Source organism: Plectropomus leopardus, chromosome 14 (assembly GCF_026936395.1).
Source record: "Plectropomus leopardus strain MGB_pleo_1.0 chromosome 14, ASM2693639v1, whole genome shotgun sequence".
NCBI classification, from domain to species: Eukaryota; Metazoa; Chordata; class Actinopteri; order Perciformes; family Serranidae; genus Plectropomus; species Plectropomus leopardus.
The window spans coordinates 24,482,692-24,499,790 of NC_142189.1; the positions used below are offsets into that span (position 1 = coordinate 24,482,692).

The 17,099-nt window shown below is 39.9% G+C and overlaps 1 protein-coding gene across 1 annotated transcript in view; it reads right to left on the minus strand.

Moving 5' to 3' along the window:
• Positions 1 to 17,099, minus strand: part of alk (ALK receptor tyrosine kinase) — a 459,469-nt gene that overhangs the window by 15,879 nt on the left and 426,491 nt on the right. The window contains exons 15-24 of the mRNA XM_042500800.2: positions 16,623 to 16,764; positions 15,299 to 15,466; positions 13,359 to 13,457; positions 8,563 to 8,718; positions 7,367 to 7,480; positions 4,540 to 4,726; positions 3,622 to 3,712; positions 1,985 to 2,049; positions 1,758 to 1,887; positions 942 to 1,039 (exon numbers count right to left, since the gene is read on the minus strand). Coding sequence (XP_042356734.2) covers positions 942 to 1,039; positions 1,758 to 1,887; positions 1,985 to 2,049; positions 3,622 to 3,712; positions 4,540 to 4,726; positions 7,367 to 7,480; positions 8,563 to 8,718; positions 13,359 to 13,457; positions 15,299 to 15,466; positions 16,623 to 16,764 — 1,250 coding nt within the window. The remainder of the gene's footprint in view (positions 1 to 941; positions 1,040 to 1,757; positions 1,888 to 1,984; positions 2,050 to 3,621; positions 3,713 to 4,539; positions 4,727 to 7,366; positions 7,481 to 8,562; positions 8,719 to 13,358; positions 13,458 to 15,298; positions 15,467 to 16,622; positions 16,765 to 17,099) is intronic.

Genomic DNA, 17,099 nt, shown 5'->3' on the forward strand with positions numbered 1-17,099 from the left:
TCCAACCCTGTAATCCCTGTAAGAGCAGCATTTTCTGAGTAGCGGGCCGTCTACTCCTCCACCCTACCTCATTCACCTGCCCTTTACTCAACCCCGAGTAAACACACCTCCATAAAAATTGAAATTAGCTTCAAGGACAGCGTTAGGATGAATTTTAATACGAGTTTGAAGGCAGAAAAACGGGCTGTATAGAAGCTCACGAGCCTCCGGAGAAGACTCAGCCATTAGGTGGATTGATGGGGCTTTACTGTGCCACGTTGGGGCAAACAAGGTTTAATAGGCCTTGTTTGTCATTGGCCAATTCCTGGGGAGTCAAAGAGAGACGTGAAGGAAGAGGGATGCGCTTTAATTGTCTTGATGCGATTGTAGGAGCAATTTTGACCTTTTCCCTTTTTGACATGACTTTCCTCACAGAAGGAGATCTTTGCGAGACAGACTCAAGAGGAGGATTTATGAATTCTTTGGTCACGTCCTCTGGCTCACCAACCGCTGTGAATATGGATATAGAAGGGGACTTGTGCGTTGGATACAGACCGTAAAAAGGCAAGCCGGCTACCCCATCTGGCTGCTCTGATGCTAAACTCATCACTTGTCCTTTCTGCTATCGTACGAAAGGCAAAAGGCATGCAGAGTCCATATGCTATGCTTGGATGGAAGTGGTCTACGCATAATTCAGACTAGAAGTCAACAAATGAATGTGAGCAAGTCTGTGTCTGTTGAGTTTTGCGTTGCACATTAGCATTCCATATGTATATGCATACCCATATGTGCCGTATATTGTTTGTTTTCCTTTGTGTCTTGCTAATCTCTTTAGGTAGGAGGAATACAGGCCCACAGAATACAACACATCCTTTTATAATCAGGTGCTGTATTTGTTTATGCTAACTCGCTGTTAGTTTTGCATATCTGTATGCTAAATATGTGGTTATCTGATTAAGTACCTGTGTATAAACTGGTTCTCCTCCAAATATTGGCAACCCTTAGCGATGTCTCTGGCCACATTGAGAAGGTCCACCATAGTCAGGCTGGAAGGGTGCTCCTGATCACAAAGAGAAGAGACGGGAAAATATCCACGATGCAATGTTAGTGAATACATTAGAGGCAGATTTGGCAAATTGGAGGTGACTACAGTTACACTTAGTATGTTTACATACACAAAATATTCCAGATTTTGTCCTTTCTCCAAAATAGACAATATTCCTACTAAGCTGTCTACATGTCTAATGAAAGTGAATATTCCACTAATATTCCGGTTTACATACAGCTGTGCATACTGTGAAAACAATATTAAGGGATTGTGGACTGTATTAAATAGTCTTATTAAAAATGGATCCACACACACAAGTTATCCTCCTATATGTTACTGATGATGGAAAAACTGTAAACAATATGTATGATGTGGTTACTGGATTTAAGAACTTTTATTAAGTGTAGGACCAAAACTAGCAATGAAATCGACAATGACCCACAGCCAAAACAGGGAGGACTGTAACAGAATTATGCTGAAATATTCTTTGTCAATAGCCATATACACAGCTTAGCAGTTTTTTTATAGGGGCAAAACTGGAATATTTTGTACATGTACATGTCAGTATGGGTTTTAAAGAAAACATGTTTTTGAATCTGACTTATCTAACATGGATCATACTGCGCTCAATTCTGGGGCTCAGTGGGGACACAGAAGTTGCAGCTCTAGGTGGTAAAAAAAACAAAGAAATGCACGATTCAATGACAATGTGCACAGCAGCGTGTCTCACCAGCCGAGGTCTGGTCTCCCTCAGGAAAGATTTGAGATCTCCTCCGGCCATCAGCTCCAGCAGGATAAACCTGGGCATGGCCTGCAGACTGACTCCTATACAACGCACAATGTTCTGGTGGCTAAACTTACTGCAGGAACAGAAACACAGCAGGGAGAAGTGGATCAGAAATGCTTTTGTTGGCACTTTTTTTTAAAGACAGAATTTTGTTATTTTGTGGCTCTCACCTGATAATTAGAGCCTCCATGAGGAAGTCCAATTCATCTTGCTCAGAGCAAACTTCAGGAAGGGTCTAGTGTAAATAGCAATGAATGGTTATAAGTTTGATTTACAGAAGTTATTGTAATGTGTGTGCAGTGCCTTTTTTTTAATGGCATACAGTTGTGTTGTAAGGCCTTTCAAGAAGTATATCAGTGCTGGACATATGATCTTTTCATAACACTAGGCTGTAATAGAAAAACGCAAATACTTTTGACATTGGTGCTACGTGACCAGAGAAAACAGAGGAAAAAAGCTGTGCCAATTGCTTTTTGATCAAGAGGCACAGAGCCTACAGCAACCAGAATGCACAGTGCCGCAAAAGACCAGGTAACCCCCTCGCTCTCAGGTGACATAACGCAAACTTGTCCGTTTGACACAATAGCAACTGGCTGGTAACAAATAATATCATATTACAGGTAAACCAAAAGCTAAAATATGTTTCTGAAACTATGAGGTGAGACCAGAAATAGGCAATGCAAGAAAAGAATTGTGGTTTATATTTGATCAGCACTGCCTAGTTTCACTGTTTGATCTCAGTTTTTTTAGCCTCTGTTTTGACAATAAAGGAAACAGTATGGTACCCACTTCTTGTTCACAATCTCTCGCTAATACAACTAAACACAGTGCTAAAGATGTTTCTAAAAACCTTTTAGACAAAAAATAGGCAGTGCAGTATAATTTATATTTGATTAGCACTGCTAAATTTTACAGTTTGATCAGAGTTTGGTCTGAGTTTGAGAGAGAGAGAGAGAGAGAGAGAGAGAGAGAGAGAGAGACATATTAATTTTTCAAAACTGATCCAACTCTGAAAAACAAATTCAAATTAGAAAATAACAAACCTGAACATACAAAACAATACACATATTTAGGTCTGAACATCACTGCCACTGGAAACATTAGAATGGCTATGAATGAGCTGAAAGAGAAGGGAAGAAGAGCTTTCTACACCATCAAAAGAAAAATTCCTTTTATCATCCCCATTAAGACCTGTTTCAAAAGTAGAAGATTGTCATAAACGAAGACAAACAAGCTCTACACTACTACACTAAATGTTTCGATGCAACTAAAACAACATGTATATAATATGTGTCTAAAATATATTTCTGTTATGTATGTAATAATTTAATAATCTGTTCTTTTGCTTTGGCAACAATGTAACAAACATTTATGCCAATAAAGCTGATTTGAATTTGAGAGCAAGACAGAGGGAGAGTGAGAGAAGAAGAGAGACAAAGAGCATGCCTGTCTCTAGATGCACCTTCATACTATTTTTTGTCAGTGGTTGCGGGTAATATGAAAATGCAGAAGTAAAGCTTGTAGTTCGAGCAGCGGCCCTTAGAGCCAGCAAAAATCTGCCAAATGACATCTTTTTTTGTGTCATCCGGCATAGTTTTGCTTTGACAAAGGAGAGCTCGGCACTGGTTAGATGGAGGGAAGTTCAGCACAGTTCACTTACTCATACTGCCCAACATTGTTTTCAAACAAAGCTGGGTATCAACAAAGTGTCCCTGTGGATTTAATTTGATTCAATTAAAGTCTGACCTTTGAAAAACAGAAAAAGAAAAAAATAATTTTTAGTTCCAGAAACTAGGTGACAACTCACTTTGACTGCCACTTGCAGTGGACTTGGTTCACCTGGTATCCCCACTGCCAGCCCTTCATAGACTTCACCGAAAGCACCATGACCCAGACCCCTGGAGATACGCATTTATTATTTACAATTATATTAATATTTTACACATTAAGCTGAAACATTTACACAAGAGGGAAAACATACAAGAGCTGAGATTCCTAGATTGACTACAGCAGTAAGACGTATCCTAAATACACCTGTGTCCAACGAATGGGAGCTAATGGAGCTAAGTATTATGTAAAGATGCTAAGCAGAGGTTTCTAAAGTAGTTGTTCACCAGCTTTTTAGCCTCAAAAGGCAAATTACTGTCTCCGTGTGACATCCTGCCACAGATGTCAAAATGCAGAACGGTGAACTCTGACACCAAATTATACTTTTGATTTCCCCCTTTGCAGCCTTTTCACTTGATTCATGACTTAAATAAATCTAGATGCTGGGAAAATATTCATGAGTCCACAAGAAAAAAGAATTACTCACAAAGATTAAGAACCAGAATGATAAACTGGTGAACTCCAAACACATGAAAGACACATTAAAAATTGAAAGAGCTGTGCAAAAGATTATTTCCCAGCTGCTTGGATCACTGCATTAGACCCATGCACTGAGACTCCACACTTTAATATTTCAGCCTTTGTTTAAACTGCTTCTTCTCACACCATGCTGTATTTATGACTCCACACTACTTAAATAGAGACTTTTACATTTTTATTACAATTAGAACTGCCCATTTTGTCATGCAAATACTGTTATCCTTGAGTCAGAAATTCCACCTTTGATGCAAAGAGGTTATTTAACTCATATTGAATTTGTTCTTTTCTACTGATGGGATCATAATGTCTTCAAGTAACGAGAAAGTTGGTCGCAGACTTTTAATCTCTGCTCTTTTACCTGGTGAGGGAGATGTTACGCCGCGGCACTTCCTTCAGGTCGTTGACCGACGCTGTCTTTCCAGCGAAGCAGTAGTTGGGGTTGTAGTCGGTCATGATGGTGGACGCCCGCAGCTTACTGAGCTTGCAGTCTGGACTCTGCAACTCCAACTGAATAGACTGCAGCTCTGTGTGTTTACGTCTGTACACTGTAGACATGAAAATGAAGGAGTTTCATTCCAGTGCTGAGATATCCGCAATTTAGAAAGCAAACAAAACCTTGAACCTGTCTTCTTGTAGAAAATTATTGCTGGCAGCTAAAGCACACAAAGTGGAAAGCTTTTACAGTTATTATTTCTCTAAAGACCTTTTGCTTGTACAACAGCAATTTTTCATGAAATAGAATATTCCTTTGTGTCTGTGAAATATTGATTCCTTTCTATCTGATGCCAGATTTGCCTTTCTGAAATATTCACACACATAATGGTTCAGAATTGAACCCAAAATGTATAAATATATCACATGTGTGTTATCAGTATGCACTGAACCAACTTACACCTCCGTCATTGATATTGCAAATAAATGCACATCATGTAGAAAAGCCTGCTGGATAGTGACCCCCCATTTTTCTCCCTCTCTTTCTCTCTCTTACACATATACTCTTTATAATGCTAAAAGCCTCAACCTAAGCTGGGAACACATTAGTGGCAGGCCGAATTGTTTATGTGTGTATGCTTAGGTGTGTGTGTAGGGGAGTTATTTATTTACCAAGTGCTTTCTAATGTACGAGCGCTGTCAGCCGCCGGCTAAGCAGCCATCCATCATTAGCACATTTCATTCATCACAGAGGTAGTCCCACACCTCTACGACTCCCGCCTCGTCTACTGATGTGTGTGCAAGAGTGTAGGTGGGAGTTTGGATGTCTGTGAGTGTGAGAGTAAGCGTGGGTGTGTGTGTTTGTCTGTGTAGAGGGGATGATGGCTCAATGAGTGCATATGTCTGGCTGTAATAGCCTGTAAGCAGTCGAGCAGACGGATGTCTACGCTGGCCGCAAGGTTCACTTCCCGTTCTGACAACAACCTGCTAAGGGCCGTCTGAGAGACACCAGGACAGACACTGGAGATCTGTGTGTGTGTGTGTGTGTGTGTGAGAGAGAGAGAAAATCTGTGTGTAATGTGCAAACAGAAGACAGAAACAGAAAAAACAAAGCTCATGTGAGCTTCTCGGGCATTTAGCAGCACAGCTCTGCTCTGTGGTCACTTTCTCCATTGTTATTTTGGTGGTTGTCAAGTTAATTGTGTTAAAGTGACAGTTCATACTAAAATCAATATATATATTTTTTTTCCTCGTACCTGTAGTGCTATTTATCAGTCTGGATTGTTGTGTGAGTTGTGTGAGATGTGCACTCCCCTCTGAGTGGTGATTTGGTTTGCGGGTGTAGTTCATTAGATACAAAATAGTTCCTACATTAAAAACTGCTAACAACAAGGTATGTGGATTATCTTGAGTAACAGGGTCATGATTTCTGGAAATAGACATTGCTGTTGAGTTTTTCAAAAATGTATTTTTTTTTTTTGGGCATTTTGAGCATCACAAGCCAAATGCTATCTTGTTTCACTACATTGGAGAGAAGGCAGACATCTCTCATCTCATCTCAAATTGCATATGTATTTGAGCTGTAAATTTTATACCAAAAAGTAACATTTCCCATCCAATCTCAGATTGTTTGTTAGTTTTACAGTTTCATAAGAAAAAGAAAATATTAGAAAAAACATACATTAATTTCTTCGACAGAGCACGTTTTTCTCTTTTTTTCTGTTCCCTAACCCCTAAGATTAGACCTTCAACCACAGACCAGGCTACCTTGTTTGGATCCACTTCTTCAAACTAAGACACATTAAATGCACTAATCCAATAGTGGCTGATAACCTCCACCAGCCATGTCAAAGGGTTTAATACTTTTCTAATCTACAACAACACCCTGTTGGTCTGCTTAACGAATTGTGGGCCTCAACAGACAAAGTATCTCACCCTTCTTGATTGACACTTTGTATATTCTTTTCCTGTGTAAAATAACTCTAGCTGTTGAGTGCAGTCGCTGGTGGAAATATTGCCTTACAAAGACTGTGCCAGGAAAGAAATTGCTTTTCCAGCACCTTCAACTGTTACAATATTAACTGACATCCAATGACATATCTGGGCGAGGAACGACTTAAGTCTATCAAAGAAGCACCCAGTGTAGCTTTCCAAAGTTTTACTTAGAAATGTTGATATACTGTGAACATGACATGAACGCTTCAGAGTATTACCTTGTGTATAGCATTGTTCCTGTAGGGTTTAAAAGGTCATTTGCACAACAAACTATGTGCAATCTTAAGGCACTATTGTATATATAACTGTAACCCATTTTGTTCCTCCCAACATTTATACAACATTCAGAGCATATCCATGATTCAGTCTGATTCAGGGTGTCTGCACAGGATTCTCAATAGGGGTTTGCTTGAAGCTAATGGTCCCTATATCTGTATTATTATAAATCAAAGCCTCACATGCACATGCTGCCAGACCAGCTACCACAACAAACAGGGAAACTCAGATTACGACACACACAGAGATAGCTTGACTTAATTCTTTACTGAAGAAGTGATAAGTCCACTATATTGTTATATGTCAACTTTAGAAACAGTGTTGCTGTATTAATGTCTAAATGTCGGATACAGCTCCTTTAAATCATGAAATCGCTCATGCTCTAGAATCATATCTGCAGACTGATATATAGTTTTTTTGAAACCTGTTACATTAATTTCTAAGTACCACATATTGTCTATTTATTTTCCTTACTGACTTACTTATCATGACTCCAGACACAGCCAGCAGCAGGGCGGCGATGAGGGCCGAAGTGCCCACAGACAGACCCAGCGCCAGGTGGGACAGAGATGGCTGGGGCGGCAGCAGGGACACCTCTGCGAGACAAGAGGAAACAACAGCGTTCCACAGTTGTTATCTCCCCCAGAGGAGTATTAACATTCACTTCGCCACTCTGATCCCCCACTTAATTAATGATGTGAAAGTGATGACACAACAGAGCTTAGGAGCAGCGACGGCCGCTGCATGTCAATTCCCTTTTCAGTAGCACGGGGAGATCTCATTTCACTTGTCTAAGCTGAGGAACAAATCTGCACACCGAGAGACACCATATTGAGATTGTGACCTTTTATGACCTGGCATCACAGAATTATCTGCTACTTGTCATTTACTGAGAAACAGATTTGCAAATCATAGGGCAAGGAGACACTCTTAGGTCATTAAGATATCATTGAAATGGTAATAGCCTGGTTATTTTGCTTCAAATTATAAAGTGACAATACACCATATCAATTCATTTCAGATATACAGTTACTCATGATTCATCTCAGATTACAAATAATAATTAAAGAGGCAAGTCAAGGTCCACAGGGGTTTGTCTGCATTCCTTTGTTCCTTTGACAGAGAATGTTTGAAAATGTTTCAGTCAAGGTTGACATGTTTCAGTGGGCAGAGCCAGTCGCATGAACTTAGGCCCATTAAGCCCATTATGAATATCATTCAAAATCCATTTTATAATATCACTACGCAAGTATCCAGGTGAAGCCTTTTAGCCTAAATCCTTGACATGATAAGATAAAGAGCTTTTATCTGACTGCAGCACAAAGATAAATCACAGAGCAGGACTCCACCAGCTAATACCACCATAGCTATATCCATTTCCATTAACAGGTTATCTTATCCTACGGATTGATTATTATTATGAATGATTAAGGCACTATTAAAAAAACATTTCCTCAGATAAAGATTCAATAAAGTACAGAGCCTCCCAGGCTTAATTACTTCTGCAGATTAATTCATTATCTGTTCACTGAGTCACAGTCTATTACAGGTACAATTTCATTCAGCTTAACTGGTTTCCACGTTTGGATTCATTTCACATACTTGACTGTGAGATAGAAATAGACCATGGTTCTTTCTTACAAATAGTAAAGTATGTGGGTAGTACTTTATGCCAGACCTGTAGCGTTGATGCAGGACACCTGGTCTGGTGCCAGGATAAGGTCATCATCACAGTAGCAGACAATACCATCCCCTGTCTCGTGGCATTCACCGCTCTCACAGTGACTGCAGTTCTGCACTGGGCTGATGATCACCTCGCCATCCCCCTCCATAGCTTCAGAGACACACAGACACAGACACAGACACAGACACAGACAGACAGACAGACAGACAGACAGACAGACAGACAGACAGACAGACAGACAGACAGACAGACAGACAGACAGACACACACAGAGTGCAGAGCAGAGTTTTCAAGAATAATCAGGGTTTGATTAGACATCTCCAGGTTGTCTCCTGGTGAAATGAGCAAAAGTTCAATAACACTGTAATGTAATTTACTGGAAAATGATCCTAATTACAGAGTGTATGAGAATGGCTTTTTCTAAGTTTTATTCTCACCACCATTATTACCCAGCATACAGCCTACCCAGTTACACAAAACATAGAATAGATTATAGCATCAATTATAACAATTTAATCAACAAACATCCTTCCATGACCCGTAAGCTTCCCACTTCTAATATTGTTCACTGATTCAAATCTTGAAAACAAAACCGCAAATCAGTCTGATTGTCAGATGTGTGTCCTGAATAAATCTGATCAAACAGAGGTTTGTTGTCAAATGGATGGGTTGTTTAAAAGCCCTTAGTTAACAGCACAGTCAAGAAAATACTGAGCTTTACATGAACGGAAAATGTGGTGAATACTGAAGATGTGATGTCTAAACATAATTCCATCTGTTAAAGGTCCAGTGTGTAGGATTCAATGGCATCGACTGGCAGAAATGGTATATAATATATATCATTATGTTTTCAATTGTTCAACATCACCTGAAAATAAGAATCAACAGGCGGGTTACCATTTACCCTCAAACTGCCCAAATTAAAATTGCTTATATAAAGTATAAGCCATATTTTGCAGAACTGCAATGGAAACACCTATTTTCGCTTTTACAGGTCACATGGTGCTATGGCTATGCACTTGTTGGTTGGAACTGGCTCCCTCAGGCATGATGCAGCAGGTGCTACAACACTTTTTAAAGGATCTGTGGGAACCCTGACTTGCACCCATGAAGTTAAGGTTAACTTATTTTGAATTAGATATGCAAGTTTACTGCATCACATTGTTAACTTATGTTACGTGCATAACATCAGTTAACTTTCCGACATAAGTTATGTAACAAGCTTGCTTACGTTAACCCAAAATACGTTCAGTGCCTAAAGCTAACCAAGTAGTTTGGGGAGTTATTAGCAAATGACCAGTTCTATTGCTTGATCTCCTGCCACCACTGTACTAATTTGGGAAATGTTCTTGTGGCTTGTATTAAAAAGTGGGACCAAACGACCTACATAATCATATGGGTTGGAGAACTTGTTTCAGCCAGTACAAACTACATGAGGTGAATCAAGCCTCAGTGTTTAATCGTGTTGTGTGGAGGGCTGAGAGCTTGCAGATTTTCATTCCAGCCTTCTCTAACCCCAAACTAAATGACTTCACTGATTCTAACTGAAGGTATGTTCATCAGTGAAACAATCTGCTGTGGTCTTGGCTGGAAGAAAACCCACAGACTCACTGCCCTCCACCACACAAGCACTCATACCTCCATAAATTGTTTTACAAACATTTTTACAATGCCCATTACTTAATTTAGATTTAAAAAGAACCAATTCTCTTAATTGTAATCTACAGGCAGCGAATCAGTCTTACATGAATTCGTTACAGGGCTGCTCTGTGAGAGCTTGTACTGTTTAGTAAGCAAAGCAAATGCACTCATCTGTGGAATCTATTTTCTCTCATCATTCTGTTATCAGCTTTATAAGTACGAATACATAAATCTAACCTAGAAACAGTTGAAAGGTTTTGAAGGAGGAATACAAATGTCTCCAGTAGAGACATTGACTGCATACTAATGTGTGGGTGTGATTCTCTGTATTGTGGATATTTATACATGTTAAATACTCCATGTTACTGAAGTAAGGAAGGTGATAATGTCTTCTTTACTGAATTTTACAAATATTTCTTAATGGTAAAATTGCAACAGTGAAACAGTTGCTCCACTATCAAAGCTAGTATCACTGCACAGATAAATATTTCTCCTCCCCTTAAGCTTTTTCAGTAATGATTTGCTGAAATTACCATGCACATGAAAAATTGTATTGTCTCTTTTAGACAGGTGGAGTGAGATTCATTGAAGCTCTCTTGGCCTCTAATAACATGAATGTTTTCTTCTGCGCCTACCAGCATCAAGTGACGGTTTTATGATTATTTGACTGTGCAGCCCTATCTCTTTTCTTCCTTCTTCCTTTGAAGCTGCCTGTATTCAGTGGATTAGGGCACTGCATTGCAATCCAATTGCCACTGTCAACATTATTGGTATGATTTTTGATCCTCTTTTGTGTCTGTCAATGCACACAGCAGGTTTGTCCAGCATCACCTGCTGTTTTTATTTGAGCCAGAGAAACCTGCCTGTGCAGTTCCAGCTGAGGAGGAAATTACTGGCATAGCCGTTTGTGATTACAACTTCAATGTAAAAATGCCCTTAGATGTGACCTTTACACAGATAATATTCTTTTATGTTATCAAATTACAGATATTACTACCTGATATTCCTGCCTGGGTGCTATGATAATGATTCTGGCCTTGTGGTAATTCATTGGTTATAAATCATGTCATTCTCTTGCTCCTTTCATGCACAAAACTCATATTTCTCAAACTCTAGTTTCAGGAAATGAACAGTTTCTTTTTGGCAGAAATATAAAGCCTTTTTTCATAAAACTATAAAACCACGTATAGACCATTTCAAGTTGTCAACTTCCTGTCCAGCCACTACTGCATGAAAATAGCACATAAACACTACACTTAGGACCTCTACTGAAATGCATACTGTGGAGAATGGTTATATTAGTTCGAGGACCTTGCTTCTCAATGGTAGGTTGCGACCGGGCACAAACTTGATGTCAGAAACAAAAGCCTACAATTTTGCTAAAGAAACAAACCAGGACAAAGCACGGATTGCATGGTACAAAGAAGGAACTGGTCTGTAGAACTCATTTCATTACCAGTAAGTTTTACAATTTTTAGGATAATGAAAATGACAAGACAGACACAAAACACACACAATAACAAATACTCCTATCTCATTCTGTAGACTCTTAGCCAACAATTGTTAGCTTGAACATGCTGAAAATAGAGGCAAGTAATGCTCCTCTGCAAGGCATGTGTTAGTTTGTTTGTTTAGGGAAGTGGTGGACTTTAATATCTGAAAAGAAGTTTGTACCTGTAGAAGTTCAGTGTCTCATATGCTGCTTTCATGCAGTAGTAGCTGGAACAGAAGGCTTACTGGATTAACAGAGTTGTCTTTCTAATGTGTAAATTTCTTTTTCAAAATTTTATGAAAATGGGTGCAATAGGTATTTGTATGTTTTTTGCCTGGCCAGCACTATATGAAGACAAAGTCTTAAGATTTGTGATCTTTTTATTAACTTTTGCTGGTAAAATACCCACAATAGAGGATGCAATTTCCTTCTTTAAAGGTCCAGTGTGCAGGATTTAGTGGCATCTAGCTGTGAGGTTGCAGATTGCATATACAAGAATTACAGCAGCTGACATGAAAATGTTAACGTGCAAAAAGTGAAGGCCCTATCTAAAGCCAGTGTTTGGTTTGTCTGTTCTACTCTGCAGTAGAACAGCAAGGCAAACCCCATGGTAGAAGGCATGCCTGTTATGTAGGTATAAATGGCTGATTTTAAGGTAACAAAAACACAACGATATTTATCTTCAGGTGATAGACTAATAAAACATAGTTCTAAATATTATATTCCAACACATGTCCTTAAACCCAAAATACCTTTATTAACAACATAGTCCAGTGAAGCTAAAAACCAGCTGGGGCCACAATAGACAGGAATGACAAAAATGTGTAGTTCAATAAAGAGCAAATTCAGTGTAGTTTGGAATATTACACTTTTAGCTTCATTTGAAGCTGAAATTCACTGTGGTCTTTTTCCTCCAGAGGAAATGAAGAGAGGTCGATGACAAATTGAGGACTGTGGCTGTTGAAAGCGACACTGCCGCACCAGACAGCATCATCCCTATTAAAGCTCAATGGGAAAAAGATATCAGTGCGTACTTTACTATGGCTCAATGGAAGACATTTTTAAAACCACTTCAACTTCTGCTTCCCATTTTCCCTTTTTTCTACTTCTCTATATAGCTGAGTGAAGAGGAAATCTTACATGATGTATGGATAGGCCATCACTGCAGCCGAACATTTCAGTCAGACTCTGCTTTAGTACCTGTCATGTTCGAATGTAGATGTAAATGTAAATAGAGCAAAGAAGGGTCAACAGGTCTATACTGGATGGATTTATTGAGCAGTTCTTCCTCTCTATCTGGAAGCATTTTAATCAAATAATCTAGGTGTATCCTCTGCCATCTCTCCATGGCTGCCCATATCTGCTGCACATTTTTACAGTTTCCTTTTTTATGTGATGGAGTTAGAAACTTATTCTCACCGTGTTGTACAAATCTATATTAGTTATGTGTTGCGAAAGCTTCCACTGTACCGCGACAAAAATTCATTTAAAAATGTCAATAGCAGAAACAGTTTTTCTCATCATTTCTGTGAAGTACAAACACATTAACTCTCACCTACAAACACCACAAAGGTATCGCACATTGAATACAAATACTTGGCCTGCGGGCGCTGACTGCTTACAAGTTTTTCTGTCTCTTCTTTCACATTAACATTACCTTTCAGAGGGTAGAGGAAGGGATCTCCCTCTGGGCCGAGGAAAGATGTGCCATCGTCACCATCGTGTTTGGGGTTGTTATCTATGGACGTGTTGCCACCTAGAAACCAGGAGGACAGTGACAAAACCTCAGCACCATCCTTATATTAATTAACATGCTATAATTTATGAAAACATTTAGCACATTGTCACATATCACGCACACAGAAACACATTTTATGTCATTTCATCTGTAATCTAATCCTTAGTGACACTTGCTTTGACTGTCCTCCCCTTCTACCCATACTTCAACTTACATATTTCATCCTTGTGCGTCCCAATGCATTCTAATGTTAGTTATTTGCATTTTGCTTACCACCCACTTTCCTTTTTGCTTTATTATTTATATTTCTTATTATTTATATTTCTTTCTTTTCATGCATTATGCTGCATATTTCTCCCTGCTGTTATGACCTAGTTATGTACTGAGGATCATTAAAGTTTATCTCACTCAACACTGCTTAATGATATGCACTCAGCGCAAGGAGATACACAACCTGTTCTCATTCCACCACATAAAATTTGTCAGTGGACCTTAATGTCGAAATGTGATGCGCTAGGTATCTTCATACTTCTATTTTGGATGTCCAGGGATGGCATGTCAATTTATGCTTGTGATATGCATTGTGTCTTTACAAAACACAATTCAGTTTTCTACGTACAGTATTTTTCAATATACACTTACGCACGAACCATACTGCCATGTGAGCAGCACTGCTCAGACAAGGCTGCTGCTCAGCTGCGGCAAATCTAGGTTCAATAAGAGTCTTGCCAATTTTTACCACCTGACACACCTGGTTTCCAGCAAAAATAGACAGTGAAAAGGTGTATTAATGGTCATACTGATTTAATTCCACCTTTCACAACAGTTTCAATCTCTGTCTGTCACAGACATGAAAACATTTATGAACTCAACCTTTCCCCTTTCTGTTTCAAAATTAAAGCCTTTTGATAATGCTTCTGTGGAATGGCTTCTGTGGAAAGAAGGTGGCTTTTTATTGTGAAATCTTTGCCAATTTGTTGAAAATACAGTGGCTTACATGACCTCATAAATTCGTGAAGTGTCATCTTTTAATCGTGTAAGTACAGTAGTTACAGCAGCAGACAGCTCTGCAGCAGTGCCACAGCAACAGCACTGCCAGTGTGAACACTGCAATCGTATGGGTCGCAGCCGTTCAGCAGGGTAGCTGTCAAGAGCTGCTCAGGCATGCAACGTGGCCCCGGCATAATAAAAGCAAATTAAAAAAAAAACAAAAAAACAACACATCATGGTTTTGCACACATATGAAGCGAACAGCGGGCTCCTGGGTGAAAGTCCAGGATTTGTTGGACCCAACCACCTTGCAGCCCTTCCAATAAGGACTGTCTTTTGCTCTCAAGGAAGTTGCAGGCAGCATTATGAGTTGGTGCTGCCCAGTGCAAGTCATACCAATGCAAAAGAAGCCTAAGTCTGCGTCTCATGCTGACGTCCACTGACAATGCAGCAGTATTTGGCGAGTTGGTTGATGCCCGCTGCCTCTAAAACACCTCATGTGTATCATACCGTTGTAAAAGAAGCCTCTTTACGTCGATGTCTGACGCCAACGTCACTGACAAAGGGGCGAGTTAGAGTGAGAACAGGCTGAGATACATAGTGTCATACTTTGACAAGGTGTTTAAAAGATCTAATCCAGAGTGATTACAGTTGAATGAGTGGTTAAAGGGACAGGAAATGCAGCTGTTTCTGTAATTCAATCTGATCCTTGATCTCTATAAACCCTGTCACCCTGCCACATTCAGGATAAAACACATACTACACTGAGGGCCTGTCTGTGGGTCACATCTGACAGCTCAACACATTTTATTTATTCAACTTTTTTCCTGGACGTTCCAGAAAAAAACTTGCAAATCTCTTGGACTAACCTCTGTAGCCTCCACCGGCGCCCCCGGACATGCAGCCACCCCCGCCGCCCCCGAAGCCACCGCGGGTCTGCCAGAACTTTTGACAGGCCTGCCCTCCCTGGCCTCCGAGCACCAGCGGCCTGCCACCCTGACTGACAGGCATGCTGTCGTTCCAACCTCCGCCTCCACCTGTCACCAAACACAACGCACCTTTGATATGATGTGGAGTAATATGCTGTGTAGCGAATCAGTGTGTGTGTGACAAAAAGGGATAGAAAGGTAGACAGTGAGCTCGTAAATGGGTCAGTGTGGTGGGAGAATGATGCTAAACTGCAGAAAAGCATGTGGCATGTCTATAGAAACACACACAGTATCACATATATTCACATACACATCCACAGCACCCCCCTATTAGTGATAACAGCACTGGTTAAAGCAGAGACCACAAAAACATAAAATCCTTTAAAAGAGACCTGGTAACACAAGATTAAAGTTATAGCTAATAAAGTTAAATCTAATCCCTCCCATATTCCCTAACAGTAGCCAATTTAATTTTCCCCTTTCATTCCTATGCCTCTCTGAAGCCTGAGAGATACAAACAAATGAAAAAAAAAAAACAAAAACACTCTCCACGCTGGCAACAAAAGCCCCCAGACACGCTGAATATTTCATTTTTCATTCACCGAGTTTCCTCAAAAGTAAACCTTGGGCTCTGTAAAGATGTAAAAATCAATATCTTATGTTTTCTGGGCTGTTCGTCAACTCTGAGCACATGAATAATGCAACCTGCAATGTGCATGGATGTTACATTACACTGGGAGTATGGAGCATGTAGCTCTGCCCAGCAATGACGGGGGACAAAGTGCTGGATATGAATAATCATGAGTGGGGCCATGCTGTGTTTTGTTTTTTGCCAAAACACAAACACTGGCGCATGGAGGTCTGTGAAATGTATGCGTTAAGACAGAGGTAAACACCTTTAGGATAAATGAATGTGTTTACAAGTGCAGGTAGACATGCAAATAAACACTTCCACTTCGGGCTATCTGTAAACTCAGCTTATTAGTTTGTGTGCATGAGGCAGAAGCGAACACAATACACAGCGCCTTTCTCATCAGAAAATGGGGAAAGATAAGCCATATACACAACAGTTCTGTAATAGGGTATTAGTCATCTGCTCATCTTATACACACTCGCTACACTGACTCTCCCTGGACTGCGCTGTCTTACTAACTCTCACATAACTGCAGCCAAAAACAATGCACTCAGTATAGTGTATTTCCCTACGCATGCACAACACATACAAATGGCAACAACATGCATATCAAAGCTGTGTGAGGCGTACCTGCAGCATTTGACTTCCCGCTGCGTCCCTGTTGGCTGGGGTCATAGTCCATCTGTTCCAGCTGGGTCTCTGATAGACTGCTGTAGCCCCGGCCGCCTCCCCCAGCAGCGATGATGAGGGGGATATACACCTCTTTTTCCACCTGGGTAATTATTGCTAACACTTAGATTTATGTAGTGGTATCTGCTCTTCAACGGAATAGTTCAACATTTTGGGAATATGCTTCTTTGCTTTCTTGCTGGGAGTTAAAAGATTAATACCAGTTGATGTTGTTTGGTAATAATATCACTGGAGCCACCAGTTGGTTAGCTTAGCCTTTACCTTGGAGAATTCTGGACTTATGCGATCACATAGTACCTGTAAAGCTCATTAGATAATATACTATATCTTGTTTGGTCTATTTGTTAGAACAATTAAAGCTAGCTATCTGGCTGCTTGTTGAAGTTTCATATTTAATGGACAGGTGTGAAAGTTTTA